General features: G+C 40.7%; 4 protein-coding genes across 8 annotated transcripts; 3 read left to right on the forward strand and 1 right to left on the reverse strand.

The window, feature by feature from the left end:
* The first annotated feature begins 144 nt into the window (after window positions 1-144).
* On the forward strand, window positions 145-4,676 carry LOC143907273 (uncharacterized). Of its 3 annotated transcripts, none has more exons than XM_077423958.1 (9): window positions 145-695; window positions 1,703-1,865; window positions 1,942-2,102; window positions 2,200-2,373; window positions 2,475-2,666; window positions 2,801-2,928; window positions 3,000-3,225; window positions 3,318-3,706; window positions 3,803-4,676. In XM_077423958.1, exons 2-9 carry the CDS (start codon window positions 1,715-1,717, stop codon window positions 3,885-3,887), a joined length of 1,506 nt encoding a protein of 501 aa, XP_077280084.1. In that variant the 5' UTR covers window positions 145-695; window positions 1,703-1,714; the 3' UTR covers window positions 3,888-4,676. The 3 variants fall into 3 exon arrangements, with proteins under 3 accessions (XP_077280084.1, XP_077280066.1, XP_077280074.1); XM_077423940.1 differs by having other exon boundaries at window positions 152-695; window positions 2,176-2,373; XM_077423948.1 differs by lacking the exon at window positions 145-695 and having other exon boundaries at window positions 1,684-1,865; window positions 2,176-2,373.
* Window positions 4,677-4,875: 199 nt separating this feature from the next.
* LOC143907297 (uncharacterized) lies at window positions 4,876-8,676 on the forward strand. 2 transcript variants are annotated; one of them, XM_077423983.1, is made up of 7 exons: window positions 4,876-5,741; window positions 6,229-6,355; window positions 6,445-6,573; window positions 6,735-6,908; window positions 7,268-7,521; window positions 7,659-7,881; window positions 8,014-8,676. In XM_077423983.1, exons 2-7 carry the CDS (start codon window positions 6,253-6,255, stop codon window positions 8,376-8,378), a joined length of 1,248 nt encoding a protein of 415 aa, XP_077280109.1. In that variant the 5' UTR covers window positions 4,876-5,741; window positions 6,229-6,252; the 3' UTR covers window positions 8,379-8,676. The 2 variants fall into 2 exon arrangements, with proteins under 2 accessions (XP_077280109.1, XP_077280115.1); XM_077423989.1 differs by having other exon boundaries at window positions 4,876-5,726.
* Window positions 8,677-8,830: 154 nt separating this feature from the next.
* Window positions 8,831-13,259, reverse strand: Hsepi (D-glucuronyl C5-epimerase). Of its 2 annotated transcripts, none has more exons than XM_077423914.1 (7): window positions 13,057-13,259; window positions 12,185-12,517; window positions 11,933-12,065; window positions 11,673-11,801; window positions 10,881-11,594; window positions 10,575-10,789; window positions 8,831-10,260 (listed from the first exon to the last, which is right to left on the reverse strand). In XM_077423914.1, the coding sequence occupies exons 3-7, from the start codon at window positions 12,056-12,058 to the stop codon at window positions 9,729-9,731; spliced, it is 1,716 nt and encodes a 571-aa protein (XP_077280040.1). In that variant the 5' UTR covers window positions 12,059-12,065; window positions 12,185-12,517; window positions 13,057-13,259; the 3' UTR covers window positions 8,831-9,728. The 2 variants fall into 2 exon arrangements, with proteins under 2 accessions (XP_077280040.1, XP_077280041.1); XM_077423915.1 differs by having other exon boundaries at window positions 10,602-10,789; window positions 13,057-13,255.
* A 53-nt stretch (window positions 13,260-13,312) lies between these two features.
* Window positions 13,313-15,384, forward strand: L(2)k09848 (WD repeat domain 74 lethal (2) k09848). The gene is made up of 7 exons (XM_077423997.1): window positions 13,313-13,567; window positions 13,658-13,808; window positions 14,117-14,212; window positions 14,304-14,613; window positions 14,711-14,808; window positions 14,931-15,132; window positions 15,208-15,384. Exons 1-7 carry the CDS (start codon window positions 13,513-13,515, stop codon window positions 15,292-15,294), a joined length of 999 nt encoding a protein of 332 aa, XP_077280123.1. The 5' UTR covers window positions 13,313-13,512; the 3' UTR covers window positions 15,295-15,384.
* Window positions 15,385-15,827: the final 443 nt, after the last annotated feature.

Consider the following 15,827-nt stretch of genomic DNA (forward strand, 5'->3'; position numbering starts at 1 on the left):
AGATTGCACTATCTAAAAATTCCAAAAATATGTTTCATGATTTCAATCTGACAAATATTTATTTACAGTTGGTGGTCTCTAATTATAGCTCGCTAATGGATAATAGGAGATATATAGGTATATACACAACCTAAATGCGTTCTAAAATGTGCTGGTGCTGACAATACGATGAAACCCTATATCATATATGTCACGTGAACTATAGATTCTCTGTACTATCAGTACTCAGTATACATTACAGAACGCACGTGAAGAGTCAAATTTTCCACAATCGATTTCCGACTTTATTTCTCGCAATTCAGAGTATTCAGACTTGGTTAGCGTTGCGTCATCCGACATTGGACACCGCTAAAGTTTGTGATGCTTGCCATATCCGACACCATCTCTCGACTCCGGTGTTTCCAGTACTCCAGTTAGTCCAGTTGAAGGGGCGGGTGCCAAGGAAGAAGCAGAAGAAGCGTTTATTTCGCGCCGCTCGGCGCTGTTCGACGTCGGACGCGAACGATAAGAAATGACGGCGAGGCGAGGCTGCGCGACACGCGTAGCCGATGGGGTTCACGCGTGCGATGCCTGTATGTAACCGGCTCTCGCAAATCTCTTGCGCTTTCTCGCCGACTGGAAGTTAACGGACCGTAATCAGGCTGCGTTTATCCTCTCGCGATTCGACGAGCGATCTGTGAACTCATATTCCAAAGGTATTCCTTATCGGATGTGTAATGTCGATGAACGATTTAAGGCAACCGTGTTGCGATTTCGATGTATTATCTCTCGTAATGAGGCGCAACGACGTTGACTCGACCTATCCGTTATCTTTGTTACTTGTTTCAATAAGTGGAAGACCCGATAAATGTCGTTGACACGGCGTGAAGCATCCCCGCGGGCATCGTGGAATCGACAGAACGTGGTTACCCTGAATTAAAATTCTCTTTGCTCACCCGGTACTCCGGGTACTTGCGTACCTTATCTATTTTCGGTCCAAATCGTTTTTTCACAAATGAGCAAAAATCCAAGTCTCGTCTTGGCACTAGGTTTGTTCGTGTTGCTTGAAATCCATAAAATTTCTTGCACTTGAAATGTATATTTGAACATTGGAGAGAGAGAGAGAGAGAGAAAGTGAAAGTTCCAAGTGCAAACAGTGTAAGCAACACCTAGACCTATGAGAGAATCAGAAATTTATCTCAAAAATATAGTTTGCTGATTAGATTAGTGCAGCGTTACGTCGAGTCTAGCTCGACATAGGAGTGCAAAGGATTAAAGACCATTATATGCGAATTTGTAAAAATTATAGCACAATTTCTGCTGGACAATGTAACTACGATGTAGTATATTTACATACGAACACTTTTATCTGACTCGTGTGTAATAACTTTTGAAGCGTACTAATACAGCCTAACGATCCAATTTATTGTACTTTTTATTCTCTCTGACTTTTCGTGAAAAGCAATATAAAATTCTCATCTAAATTATAAACCATAAAATATAAAAAAAGTACAATATGTTTAAGAATGTTGTTGAACATCAAAACTGGTTCTGATGGATCTAGGCCCAGTTTCACAAGTGTCGGTTAACTTTTAATCTTAGATTAACTCACTCTTCGTCTCCTTCTAACATCCCCCTTAGAAAAAGACGAAGAGTGAGTTAATCTAAGATTAAAAGTTAACCGACACTTGTGAAACTGGCCCCTAATCTTCTCGATCAACAGTTTGCGTAGAGAATGGATTCTTTCGGTGGGGATAGGGAGACTGGCAGGGATGAGAAGATCTTGAAACACAGTATGGGGCGTGGCCATCGCGTTTGGATGCAGGAAAACAGTGGAGGACTCAGGCGACCACACGGTGCATCAACCGCTAGTCAATCCAGTACAAGTTAGCATTGTTTTAGTCGCAACACATTTGCAAGCTTGTCGGCCGTCAGGTTTAAAATAAAACTATTTGTACACAGGATTTGACTCTTCGACGTCTCCAGTGACGTCGCAACATAGTCAGGAAGAAAAGAAATTCGCGCTATCGCCACAGGCTGCAGAATTTGTTCCAAGATCTATGCTCCTTCAGTCCCATTCGTCGCGGTCTCCCCCAGCAGAGCCCAACGTATATCTGTCTTCCGTGAGTAATCTATATTATTCTGATTGGATCTTCACTATATCGGTTACTTTGACCGTGAATAATCTGCTGATAGCAACCTACTCACCAATATCCAAAGACTTCAAGATCCGTACAAGACAGAATCACAAGAGCTCGTGAAGAACCACCAAAAGAGTCTGTACCTCCGTTGTTTCGGGATGACAGTAGTCTTGAAGATGCTCTGGAGCAACAATGCAGTATACAAGACTTGGACATAGGAAATTACAATAATTATAGATACGATCAGGATGATGTAAGTAGTGGCAAGGTAAAAGCCCGATCTCTCTTTATTCATAGGAAATTACATTGTACGCAACATTTATATATATTGTATATCGATAATATTCGAATTAGGAGGAGAAGCAGCAGAATGAAAAGGAAGAAGCTTACAACTTTGAAACCTATGAACATCTCAACAACATTGTCAACATTTTAATTATGAATCCTGCCGAGTTCACAAATCTAGTTCCACCATTCATGGATAAGCTTAGATTGAGTGGGAACATGCGCTGTCTGCAGATGGTTGTGACAACCATAATCGAATGGGTATAAAAGTTTCTCTTTCATCTGCGAACACATACTCGTATGTCATTGTAATTTTGTACGCGACTCGGTTTATTTGCAAGCGGTTCATTATTTTATTCTCTGCAGTACGCGTTACTAACTTTATATTATTTAAGTCTATTGCAGAAAGTAATTTTCGATATAATGGAGCTCGATTGTGTAAATATTTCGATGCCAGCTTAGAAGATTCCAAAGAGCTGTACACGTTTTCCAAAGAGCTATTCAGGGACTTGTTGTGCTTCCAGTAAGTCCAAATGCATATGACATGATCGAAATTGTACGATTTATATACATCTGCGATATTGTTATTGTCAGATGTAAATGGGAGACTGGATTACTCGAATCCGAATGGCTTAAACAGCCCGAAGAGAAACGGGACCAACGGAAGTGTAACGGATTGATATTGTTTTTAGCAGAGTTGGTCGCTCAGATGGATGAATCTTATGCTTTCACTTTAGGGGAACTATTAGTATCGTTTATTACTAGGGTACTGCAAAGACCAGCGTCGAGCTCTGTCAAATATATATGCCAAGCACTTAAAGTAAGTCGTAGATAACAGAAATAGTAATTCTCTTTGTATTCTAACAGTAATTTTTTCCGTATTCTAATTGCCTTACTTGATATAACGCATAGTTGGCGGGCCACGTGTTGGAGAAGGATAAGAGCAGAAGTAAAGACATGGAAAATATGATGCGGGCGCTAACGGAGCTTGTGAATAACGGGCAGGTTGATACGCACGTAGGAAATATGGTGAACAGCGTTCACGAATTACGAAAGGATTGGGGAAGAAGTACTAGTTGCGATTCATCTGGGTCGAGCAATGCATTATTTAACGACGTGCAGCGACAGTCTGACCAGCTGCGCACGTCTAATTATAATTCTGCACCGTTGAAGATACAGCATCCAGTATCACAGAAATTACAACTGAACCAACCGGTCATGTACGGTCCTGACGGCCAGATTCTGACCGCGGAGGAAAGTGACTTTCTTGATGCACATGCAAAAGCAGATTTAGACGAAGGGTACGTTATAATTTCATATTTGTACTTTCAGTATAAGATAGGTAATATTTAAAAAAAATAAAATATATACACTAATATTATTACATAATGTTACAGAACGTCCGAAGAAGAAGATGATAATTACGACGATGAAATTGCGACTGCTTACGAAGAGTTCTTAAGAGATTCCAAGTGCAAATAAAATTGAAGATGAAGTGAACATAATCACGCACGAACAAGATTATACTCTGGCTCAAATATCTCGCTATAAATGCAAATATCTTGTTTAAAGGTTTTATGATTTTCAAAGAGATAGAGATTGGATTCAACTACATGACATTAAATATCATATCTGTATCACTAAAGGTAGGACAAAGCCATTGCGTACGCCATCGATCTATCGGACAAAAATGCACCAAACACGAGCAATTTTAAATTTATAAAGATCCGCCATGTACATAAATAGTAATATCGACATGTGTATGTAGCATGCAGAGTGGTTCACTTTGAAACGGAATGCTTGAATAAATCCATTGCATTTGACGCGAAAAAGGTATTGAGGACAAAGTATAAGTATATTCGAAAAAAAACAAATATATATATATATATATATATATATATATATATATATATAATGCAGAAAAAAATTTTTTTTTTTTCAAAATTATATTTTTAAAATTTTTAAGGATATATATATATATATATTTTCCCTATCATATATTTCAGCTAAGATTTTAAAGTGTAAAATTATTTTAATGGTCTAATATTTAATTAAAGGCTTTACGATTAAAGAAATGGCTAAAAACTAAATCGGCGTATGTTTCTTTATAACTCGAAAGGAATTTTATTTAAGCGTTCTACTTCTGATGGACAACCCTGTAAATAGATATGTGTTCCATATGGCAAATATATGTTTTGCATTTATTTAAAGTTATAAACGTATATGTCTTTGTACGAAGTTTCCTAAATATATAACACGAGTTTTGTATAATTATTGCTTGTATACTTGGAAAGTTTATAACGCTAATTTATTAATTCTTTTCGATTTTCTTGACCACTGCAGAACACTTCTTTACAAAACTGTCTTCTGCTTTATAAATGGAATCGAGTTTTTCGATTAATATTTCGCAAAAGCGTCTTATAGGCCAGCTTCCAGAATAAATTGGCATTTACCAAATCGCCTTTTTTACATTGATAATTACCAGGAAAACAGATAAAAGAGTTTGCAAATATGCGAATAATTATGTTTCTCGTTTCGAGATTGCGACATCGAGCCGAGTCCGTTTCCGTTCGCAGAAACGACATTATAAAAACGGGACCGTGCGATCACTCGGGCGGCGTGATGATACTGGCGCATTACCATATTTGCATACGCGACGTACATTTCTACTTTTTTTTATCTTGTACTTTTGTTGTAGATTAGCATATTCTAAGAAGCGTGACGAGAGAAAGTTAGCACGCTACGGAAACGGCGATCTGCAAGCTGAATGAGCAAAGCCGAGATACCGGATTTACTCCGACTGTGCCCCGTTAGCGGGATCGAGCGTACGTCCGCGAAGATCCATTTTTGGCGCGAAAGGGTTCCGTCGTCGCGGAACTCCGCATACGAAGCTGCAGCGTGGATTACTCATACCTGGTTGTTTTGACCGACCGCATTGTACCGCACGCGAATATGGAATATCATTACGGTCCGTCGTGTGATCCTAGAGTCGGAATGGACGGATAATTGCGTGCGTGCTCCGATCGCGTTCAGCTATGGGAAACCCGTCGCGCGCACGTAACGCTCGTCAATTACATTTAAAAAAAAGGAGTGAAAAAAAACGGAATTAAACGCGTCATAAAGACGTAGGCGAAATTTATCGAATACCTTGAGGAATATAATCAGGGCCGTGCGTGGGTGAAGTTCGAAGAGGGGACCGAAGGTCGCGGATGGTGGGGCTGTGGGATCGTCCTCGCGTCATCTACGCGAGATCGTCGCGATCGCGGGTAGTACGCCGTTTAGTCTTCCTCGCGCCGATCGAGCACGAAGTTGCAAGCAGAGGTGGGCATTGTTCGGGTAAATTTTTAATCTAGTTATTCAGATAAAGCTGATTCATGCATTATTCATTGCTCGCGTTACCTGCATCATCGTTGCTCATTATCTGTTGCTCATTATTTCCTATTTGTATTGTACGCGAATGTGGATGTTTATACTTGAAGATTCTGAGCGAAGATGTTTTCCCAGTCGTGATATGACTGATAACGCGAATCGCCTCTTTCTCTAATTCAAGTAACTAAAATAATCTTTTACTCATCTCCAATTGCAAGAAAGCGAATATATATTTCAAGAGATGTCAAGTGCGAATAAAAATTAAAGACAAAGTGCCGTGCAAAATGCACGTTAACTTTTAGACGTCTATTCGGAAAGTATTGAAGGTGTTTGGAAGACGTTTTAAGTGGAGAAGAAGCCCATCGCCGGCCTGTATCGCCAGAATTTCATCATTTTTTCGATAGATATATAGATAAATTACATAGATTAATAAATTTCATCGGTTTTTCGATAGATCTTGTATCGGCACAGTGGCAAAATGTTGTACTCGCAAGCCGCAGCCTTGCTCCTGCTTCTGTTCAGCTCGGTGGCGAACGGCAGCCACTACGTCGAGTACGTTCAGTCGCGAGTACTCGCGTCTGGTAAGTTCTCTCTTGTGTGCTTCGTTATTACGCAAAAAAAAAAACCGAAGCGTGCTCGCTGAATCATATCCGACCCTCGTCTTCCACAGGCGGTTGCGACAGCTACACGTGCGGCGTCAACGCGAGATGTACGATGAGCGAGGGACGGCCGGTGTGCTCGTGCTTGAATCTACATATGGGAGACCCGCTCGCGCGGTGCGTACGAGTCGAATGCATAAGTGAGTAAAACGATCCGCGATCATTACGTAATTCCTAGAAGAGCAAACTCTTGTTAATTAAGTCGAATTAAGTCGAATCGGAATTATACACCTGACGATGCGGTACTTGAGTTTCCACAAAAATCGGTGCACGCTTACTTAGCATCCTCGTCGCGTTTCAGTCAACGAGGATTGCCCGTACAACAGGGTGTGCACGAGCAATAGGTGCGTCGATCCCTGCGTGGGCTTGTGTGGAGTAAATGCGAACTGTTTGACCAGAAACCACATAGGTACCTGCGAGTGTATACCAGGCCACGTCGGAGATCCGTTCTCGGGTTGTCAAGTCGCTGACCCCCGTACGTAAAACCGTTTAATCTAGACAACAGGAATGTCTAAAAGACAGTTTAAAGATTTTCCTAATGTTCCTAATGTTCCTGATGCTTTGAAGAAGACTGTGTAGTTCGAAACGTTCTGCGTATATTTAAGAGTTGTTAAACTGTTTTGAATTTATCATCTCTCGATTTCTCGTTTATTGGCCCTGAATTTCCTACGTTGCTTCTGATGCTTTTTAGTCGTCTTTTACGTCTTTTAGATATTCCTATCTCTCTTTCTCTCTTGTTTAAATATAAATAATAATAATTCATAGACCTCCCTCTTTTTTCTTTTTACTATTGAAAATGTGTTACAAGTTATCAAAAATATTCGATGAATGTAGAAGCCGCTTGTAAGCCGAATCCGTGTGGGGTGAATACCCAGTGCAAGGTGATCAACGAGATACCGGTCTGCACGTGTCTAACGGGTTACAGAGGCTCACCCTTGGCCGGATGTCGGCACGAGTGCGAGAGCGACAGCGAGTGTCCTCCGCACCTCGCGTGCTCGTCGTCGTACAGATGCGAGAGCCCGTGCAAGTGCGGCGAGAACGCGGAGTGCGAGGTCGTCAATCATCGAGCGCAATGTAGCTGCCCGAAAGTAAGACGCCTCCACTTTGTCCATGGAAAATTTATGGTTTTCTTTTTATAAGGATAACAAGTCTGACTAAGCGTTCCGAACGACGGTGACGAAACGAAGCGACGTGTGGGAATCAATCTGTTTGTTCCCTGTTCTAGACATGGCTAGGAAACCCGCTCGTCGCGTGTCGACCGGAGTGCACCGCCCACTCCGAATGCCCGACGCACAAGCCTGCCTGCCTCTATCAGAAATGCGCGAATCCCTGCGACGGCGTATGCGGCGTACACGCCGACTGCAACCTACGCGGCATCACTCCCGTTTGCAGTTGTCCGAAACACATGACCGGCAATCCTTTCGTCAGCTGCAGACTGTTCGAACCGCGTAAGTGGAGATCGGTATAACGATCGTTAATTAGCCAGAGTCGTATTCTTCTTGTGGCTCGTCAGTTTAATTTCTGACGAATTGAAGAAGAAGACGGAGACAATTATCTCAAAATCGTATCTCTATTTTCAGGCGATCTCTGCGAGCCGAATCCCTGCGGCGTTAACGCGGTTTGCACGCCGGGCCACGACAATACCGGGAAGGAGAGGCCGGTGTGCACGTGTCCTACCGGCTACATCGGTAACGCCTTGACGAGCTGTCAGCGCGGGGAGTGCTTCACCGACAATGAATGCCCCGACAATCGGGCGTGTATCGATTTCACGTGCAGGAACCCGTGCACCGGCCACGAATGTGGCTCGAGTGCCACGTGCACGCCCCGACGTCACATCGCGGTCTGTACGTGCCCGCAGGGGACCAGAGGCGATGCCCTGTACACCTGTAACCCGATCGAGAGTAAATCGGTGTACAATTACGGCCGCGCCTACCGTTACCACTAGTCACGCGCGCAAAACCGAACCGATCCCACGTTTCAAATACTCAAACGTTTTAATACCGCGTAATTTCTATTCCAATTTATATTCGACAACAAACTTCCACAAACAAATATACCGCCTATTCCTTACGCAGGTCGTGTAACAGAGTAATATATATTTTTGTAACGCTACGCTGATAATATGTCTTCCAAATCGTGTTCACCATAGATATCACGCAAAGTGTTCTGTACGTTTTATAAGCTGCGGCTGGTCGCAAATCTAATTTCGATCCTTAATAAAAATAAAAGTATAATACGATTTATGCCGCAGTATCAAGATAATTTTTTTCCTGCCTATTTCATTTTTATTCCACATGCACCTACGCAAGTTTGTCTGGATAGATCCTTAGGCTCGTAGCAATGAGAAAGAAAGAAAGAGAATCGATATAACGTTGTAATGTTACTTATGAAGATTCAAATCACATTATCTGGTTAAACAATAATGTTTATTGAATAATTAACATTATTTATATATTTAGTAAGGAGTGCAAAAATTCATAGTTATAAAACTAGTTGAGAAATTTACGAAAAATCACTTGCCGCTATTAAAAAATAAATGATTACAATCTTCTCTTAAATATTATGTATAATTATACAATATGCCGTGACTGTTAAAAAAGAATCACGCTATATAAATGTTAATTATCATAATTATTGGCAGCACCATTATGCGAATTATTAATGTTGAAACGGATGTTCAACGTTCAAATGTTCAAGGGGGTTCTTCAGAAATCTCTTATTTACAAGTGTATACATGATGATTTTTAATTATATATCAATAGTGTATTAGCATATCATTTATATTATAAGTATATTATTTCATTTGAAATTATACTTTAAGATATCTATACTTATTATGATACGTCCTTTCAGACTGCACATAATAATAAACGAAAAAATAGTCATAGACATATACAGTGGCAATTTCGTTATCTATATAAAAGTATAATAAATGAAAAATAAATATATCATATCTCATTAATATGTATATATTATATATATCAACATATAACTAAAAATCATCCTGTATATTAAGAACATAGATCTCTCCTATTATTACAATTATCTTAGCCTTCTATAATATTAACAAATTGTAGATAATTTTCGATCTCATATACGCTCGCACTTTTTCGCCTATTATATTCAATAACGCGATTATCACTACAATTATCACTCGTATAAAATGAAAATTATACGAAAAAATAAATTCTTTCAGTCAAGTGAAAGAAGAGATTAAGATATATCAATGAAAATGATTTAAATAAATAAGTATAATAAAAATACAAAGGGGAATGGATATTATTTAAATATGTGGTTAATTATGCGCCGCTCTTTTGCCATTCATATAACCGATCCATCGTTCCGCGGTGGTAATAAAAATAGGATCGTTGTCTATAGAATTGAGAAGAAGAAGTTGATTAATGTGAGTAGAATGATAATCCCACCTGGCTAAGTTAGGTGCTGTCTTTAATGTAAAATGACGTAGATCGTACGTCGTACCTGAACCAGTATCGTATAACGTTAACATGTTCTTCAACGATATCATACCCTGATTAAAGAGTCTAGTCGCTTCCTCCGCGTCCTTACCCGTCGCTATGCTTTTCAGATCGTAGAGTCCGATAAGCGAATAAATAAAACCATTGAGAATAAAAGAAGAGGGGGTAGTGGGATATTCCTCGTACCAGACATATTTGCCTAGGAACAGCGCAGCCACCCCTCCTTTAGCGGATGTCAGTCTGAAAGGTCGCAAGCCTCTGATAGCGGCCTGTAAGTATTTTGCCTCGCCGGAATGATAATATGCTCGTGCTAGCACTGATATCGCGTGACCTTGGCCCATACTGGAATACCTATAATCATATTTTTCTCTTGTAAAATCAGCTCCACGAGTTAACTTTGTTCCATTCCATTCCGTTACATGTACAGGTAACCCTCGAATAACACGATCAATTGGTTCCATGTTGATGAAAATCATGTTATTCGAGACTTTTACATACAATTTTGGAGACCGCGTTCCGTGCTATTGAAAACCGTGCAACTCAAGACTCCAGATCCATATAAAATTGGGCATTTGGTTCCAAGAAAGAAAGGAAAAAAAAAAAGACTTAAAAAGTAGAGTTGTTTTTTACCGTGCAATTCAAATACCGTGTTACTCGAGGGTCACCTGTATATATATGTGCCATAACGATACCATCCAGGTTCAAGTATAGCCATTCCAGGTGCTACTTTTCTCCTGACAGGATTCGGCCAGCCACCAGAGGTGATGTTCTGATTAGCGACAAACCATCTTGCCGCGTCATAAAATTGCTCCATATGCTCACTAGTCGATAATGTCATATTGTCAATCATACCGGAGCCGTATAAGGTAATTTTAACTACCTGAAACGTGCGTGATTTGTATTTTAAAATTATTTCAAAAAATGATTCTCCAAGATACTCATATGAAGTTTGTCGTTTGAACGGCGTTTACCTTTAATTTGGATCGGGGCAATTTCTTCCTACTTTTATCATTCAAATAAAGACCTTTTTGTAGGTCAACTACGAGATCTCTAGTAAGACGTCTCCATTGATGATTAGCTTGCCCGATTCCATAGTGTACACGATTGTTATAATTATACAGTACTATATTGTTGGTAACATAGTGAAGGTAATACAGCTCTTTCTTCTCCCTCGACTGTAACGTAACCGTGATACTTCCATTGTCTTTAATATTAAGATCCCATTTCAATACAAAGTCTAACACGTGATCCAAGTTTAAGGAAATCCCCGACGTGCTCGTTTCCGGCGTAGCGAACTTTAGGACGTAACTATTAGCTTGCTTGTCGTACACTCTGTTCATAACCGATCCTTGAGGAACGTTCCAGTTCTGCTTAACTTTATCGGAATCCTCAACGATCTTCCTGTGTGGCTCGGGCTCGGTTAGGTTCTTACTGTAATGCGATAATCCAAATTGAGCAATTTGCGTGGGATAATAATATCCCTGGCTCTCCCATTGCGTCGATATCGGTACACCGTCGGTGCCGCTGATACATTTAACTCTATCCCTGACTTCGACGTTGTAATTTTCGAAGGTCATGAATACGCCTCGGGGGTCATACTTTCCCTTGGGATTTACAAACTTTGAATAACTATGCAGCCATTCGAATCTCTCCAGACCGTCGTAAGTGGCTAGTTTTCCATAAATCTGAAATATTGTACATAAAAGTTATTGTAATATACCTATGGCATAATATAATCTAACGACAGCATCGGCTCGACTGACCTCAAAATATTTATGGATAAATGAAAACGGTACGTATACTTCGTCGCCTTCCTTGCGACATCCTACAGAGTAATCGCCGTTTATATGACAATCTATCTCTTGGTATGCCGATTCTGCATTCAAACGATCCTGTATTGAAACATATAACGTATAAAAATATGCACTATCTCGGAGTTAATGTGAATTAACATGTTCAAATCTATATTCGCTCTCTCGCTATTACATAACAATGTAGATATAAGTCATATAGTCTATCTTGCCTTATGTTGATACTTTGTCGTTTGGAACAATAGGCTTCCACAATTGTTCCATGACACGAGTAAAAAGGTCAGTGCCGCGACAACCAATACAAGCAGGGTTGTCTTGAAGTTCAATCGCATCATCATACAAAACCTATCGATAACAAATAAACGATCACACGCATAAATATTCCAATCGAATCATACATGACAACAGATGTGATATAGTTATCGATTAAAATCTAATATTTAAAATTAACGTAGTAAACTTACGCGACACGGATGTCACGAGCGGTTCGTCATCTTACAATTTCATCTTTAAAGAGCCTTCAAGGTCCACGCCATCTCATCCTTCCTGGAGATTGTTTCTCCGGACACATGAATATCAATCAGCTGTCGCCTACCGACGGTGAGACTTCAGATAAGATACAACAAACATCCTCTTGAATGCCTAATAAACTCGCATCAAGCGTCGAGCTTTCACCGTCAATTCGCCAAGTCTTTCGATAGCTGAGCCACCTGCCTGCAGCTGCACCTCCGAAGCGCAGCGTGCGATGCATGGAAACATTTCCTCGCGGCCGTCATCGCCGCACGGAGACCAAATTGCTGCAAAATTACATCAGTAGTTAGCTATACTTTCTGCAGCTGTGGTGGGTGACTGAAATCGATTTTAAGTGCACATATAATAAGTGAAAAAAAATCATTATATTTACATATGTATAAAGGATTTGTCCCTGCTAAATCTGACAATAATTAAGCCTCTCGGAAGGCAAGCTGATCGACTCCGCAACAAAAAGCAGGGAAAATTAAGAGATCGCGACCTAGTTGTGTATCTCAGGATAGAAACAGGAAATTTTTACAGACAGTAAAATTGACTGATCCGGCTTCTAAAAAACAAACAGCCTGTAATTGTACGACCTTGACCAGATTAATCAGTGACTAATTGCTCGAGGAAAGAGTTCCAACTACACAATTCGTTGCCTAATCTTATCACCTACTGTGTTAAAATTGATTCTATCCATATTGACAAAACAGTACAAGTATCGACGAGTTAATCGACAATTAAGTTCGTCGGAATTAGGGTCAAAGGCACCCCGAGACCTTCCGCGTTTCCGCGAAGCCTCGGGTCGTTGATCGGCGATTACCGGCGATCGGACGAAGAAGGCGCTTCGTGCAGGTCCATGTGAGTCTTCCTAAGCTGTGCAAGCCGCGAGTCTCAACGTCCTCTCGTTCTGCCTCGCTCCGTCGAGGATCCCGTCAGCCCGTCCCTCCTGCGACAGTGCCCAACGCACTACGCAGCCCAACCTGCCCAACGGTGCCGCAGTTCGCGGTATCGCGGTTGCAACATATGATTACGAGTTCCGGGGAGCAAGTGGCGTACTCTCGGGGGTACCCTGGGGTACCCTCGGTCGTCGGTCGCTGTCGCTCCTCTCGGTGCGCGTGCGCACGTCCCTTCGACGGCTTCGGCACGTGGGCACGTGCATTTATTTGTATTGGGTTGGGGAGTGATTGGGGATTGCTTCTCCGGTGGCGAGAGGTGGTGCACGGGTAGGTACATCGTCCGGGTGCGACGAAAAGAGAAGATTTACGGCCCGTCGACCATGAGTCGGAAAAAGTTCGACATTTTCGTGGGCGCGACGACCGGCGCCGTCAAAGGTAATCCCGCGCGGATCTTGTGCAGCTCCGTCCCGCGATATCGCGTGTCAATTTGTAGGTTACGTAATCCGCGAAATGTGTAAATTGTAGGAATAAAAGTCGGAGCGACGAAGAAGGAGACCAGAGTAAAGAACTTGCTGAACCTGTCGCTTATGACGAGGGACGACCGGGTGAGCAGGATCGCGTGGGGCGACGACGACGAAGGGGAGATTCTGGTTGCCTGCGGCAAGGCAGAGAGAAGGTGACGTTCTACATTTTTTACGGCGTAGAAAGCTTCTTTTACCCCCACCGCGAGAACAGATGTGATTTTGTACGACAAAAATATCGTTTCGTACAATAAAATATGAGAGAAGCAAACGCTGGTTAAATGTAATCACAAAACTCGACTCATTGAGAGTCATCTCTTGAGACTCTCTCACATTTACCGATAAAATATAGTTCTTATGATAATATTATATGTTAAGTTGTGATCTTCATATATTAAAACTAATAAAGTATGATTTTTATATGATAAATGCAATTGGTGATAATCGCATCAATTTCTTACAGGGTAAAGATCTTTGACGCGGACAGCGGAATACTCACACATACGTTTTCTTGTAACATGGGCAGCGGATCCATCAACGGAATATCGCGATACAACGGGTAAAATGATCTTGACGCGAAACGAGCGCGTTCCACATGCTAGTGCGCATATCGATGGTGCTTAATAAAGCGGTCTACGATTTTATCTCAGGCTTGTCTTGACATCGGTCGAATCCGGGATAGTAAGCCTGTGGTCATCCGCCACCGGAAAAGGACAGGAATTGGTGAACGCCGGAAAGAACTTGACCAGTATGTGCCACTCGCGTGTGCACAAGAACTTGATAGCGACCGGAGGTAATGAAAACAAAGTGAAATTGTACAACCTAGAGAAGCAAAAGCTGGTATTCCTCGAGAAGGATCTTCCGCACGACTGGTTGAATTTAAAAAGACCTGTTTGGACATCGGACCTGAGTTTTTTGCCAGGAACCCAACAGATAGTCTCAGTCAGTAGGAACGGGCATGTAAGAATCATTTTTTCCTTTGTGAAATTAGTCTTGCGCATTTTTTACAATCGTGAAACGTACAATCGTACTACTGATCCATGTATAAATGTCAAAGATACACCTGTTCGATCCACGCGCCCAAAGACGGCCCGTGGTGAAAATGATGGCGCCAGAAGACGTTTGGACCAGCTTAACTACCCTGCCCAAAGAAAGGTAAGACTGGTGCACGCGTACAAAGTTATTTGTCTACTTTAAAACGTCATTTAAAATACTATAACTGTGATACATTTATGTACCGTAATATTATTTCATTTCGTCGTATCTTTATGTTAAAGACATATTATAGTGGGCTCAAATATGGGTAGGATGAATCTCGTCGATCTGAGAAAAACAGGCACCGTATTGAACACGTACAAAGAATTCATCGGTGGTATAACCGGAATAAGTTGTAGTACGACCAATCCGTACGTCGCGAGTACCAGTTTCGATAGATATTTGCGGATGCACAATATCGATACGAAAGAAGTTCTCAAAGGGGTAAAGTCCTGACTTTTAGTTTTCCGAAATATCACGGCGTTTGAAGTAAATGTCTAATTCATTTTATCGTTGCAGATTTATTTAACATCGAGATTAACGTGTCTAATAATGAGATCGGATACCACTATAGAAAGAGGATACGAGGATGGCACGGAGGCTTAAAATATTTATTATGTTTTATGAATAAAATGTTTTATATGAATAAAAATAGGTATGTTAGACAATCTCTTAAGGACGTATGGTGTAAAAGTTCGCTGTAATTTTCTACTTTTCTTCAGTTTCCTCACATTTCTTCAGTTATCATTTGAGACGCGTCATTTCTGCCTAGGTCGTTTATTTTTCTTGACCAAGTTTTGTGATCTGAAAAAAACTATGGTGTTAAGTATCTAAAAGTTTGAAAAAAGACAACGTAAAAAATAGCACATAATAAAAAAGCACTTGATAAAAAAGTAGTGTTTCTATCAATCTATTTGTATTTTATTAATCTATTAATAAAACTATTAATATTAATGTGTTATACATGAAAAATTAATAAAATTTCTAAAAAATTTAACAAAAATAATGTGTCGAAAAATCTAACATTCTAACTTATTAAACGATGGATAGATGGTATTCATGAGCCCATCTTAAAAAAAAGATGATATCTAAGATATGACGGAGAGAAATCTAGGCAATCATTAAATAAAACATTTCTA

Source organism: Temnothorax americanus, unplaced genomic scaffold, assembly GCF_048541705.1.
Source record: "Temnothorax americanus isolate GAGA-0224 unplaced genomic scaffold, ASM4854170v1 Scaffold11, whole genome shotgun sequence".
Classification (NCBI taxonomy): Eukaryota; Metazoa; Arthropoda; class Insecta; order Hymenoptera; family Formicidae; genus Temnothorax; species Temnothorax americanus.

Coding starts and splice junctions, on each gene's coding strand:
- LOC143907273 (XM_077423940.1), top strand. CDS start 1,715: ATGGATTCTTTCGGTGGGGATAGGGAGACTGGCAGGGATGAGAAGATC. Junction 1,866..1,941: donor CGCTAGTCAATCCAGTACAA/GTTAGCATTGTT, acceptor ATTTGTACACAG/GATTTGACTCTTCGACGTCT. Junction 2,667..2,800: donor TGACAACCATAATCGAATGG/GTATAAAAGTTT, acceptor ATATTATTTAAG/TCTATTGCAGAAAGTAATTT.
- LOC143907297 (XM_077423983.1), top strand. CDS start 6,253: ATGTTGTACTCGCAAGCCGCAGCCTTGCTCCTGCTTCTGTTCAGCTCG. Junction 6,356..6,444: donor GTCGCGAGTACTCGCGTCTG/GTAAGTTCTCTC, acceptor CGTCTTCCACAG/GCGGTTGCGACAGCTACACG. Junction 6,574..6,734: donor CGTACGAGTCGAATGCATAA/GTGAGTAAAACG, acceptor GTCGCGTTTCAG/TCAACGAGGATTGCCCGTAC.
- Hsepi (XM_077423914.1), bottom strand. CDS start 12,058: ATGATGATGCGATTGAACTTCAAGACAACCCTGCTTGTATTGGTTGTC. Junction 11,595..11,672: donor TTATCCATAAATATTTTGAG/GTCAGTCGAGCC, acceptor ACAATATTTCAG/ATTTATGGAAAACTAGCCAC. Junction 10,790..10,880: donor TGCCCCGATCCAAATTAAAG/GTAAACGCCGTT, acceptor CGCACGTTTCAG/GTAGTTAAAATTACCTTATA.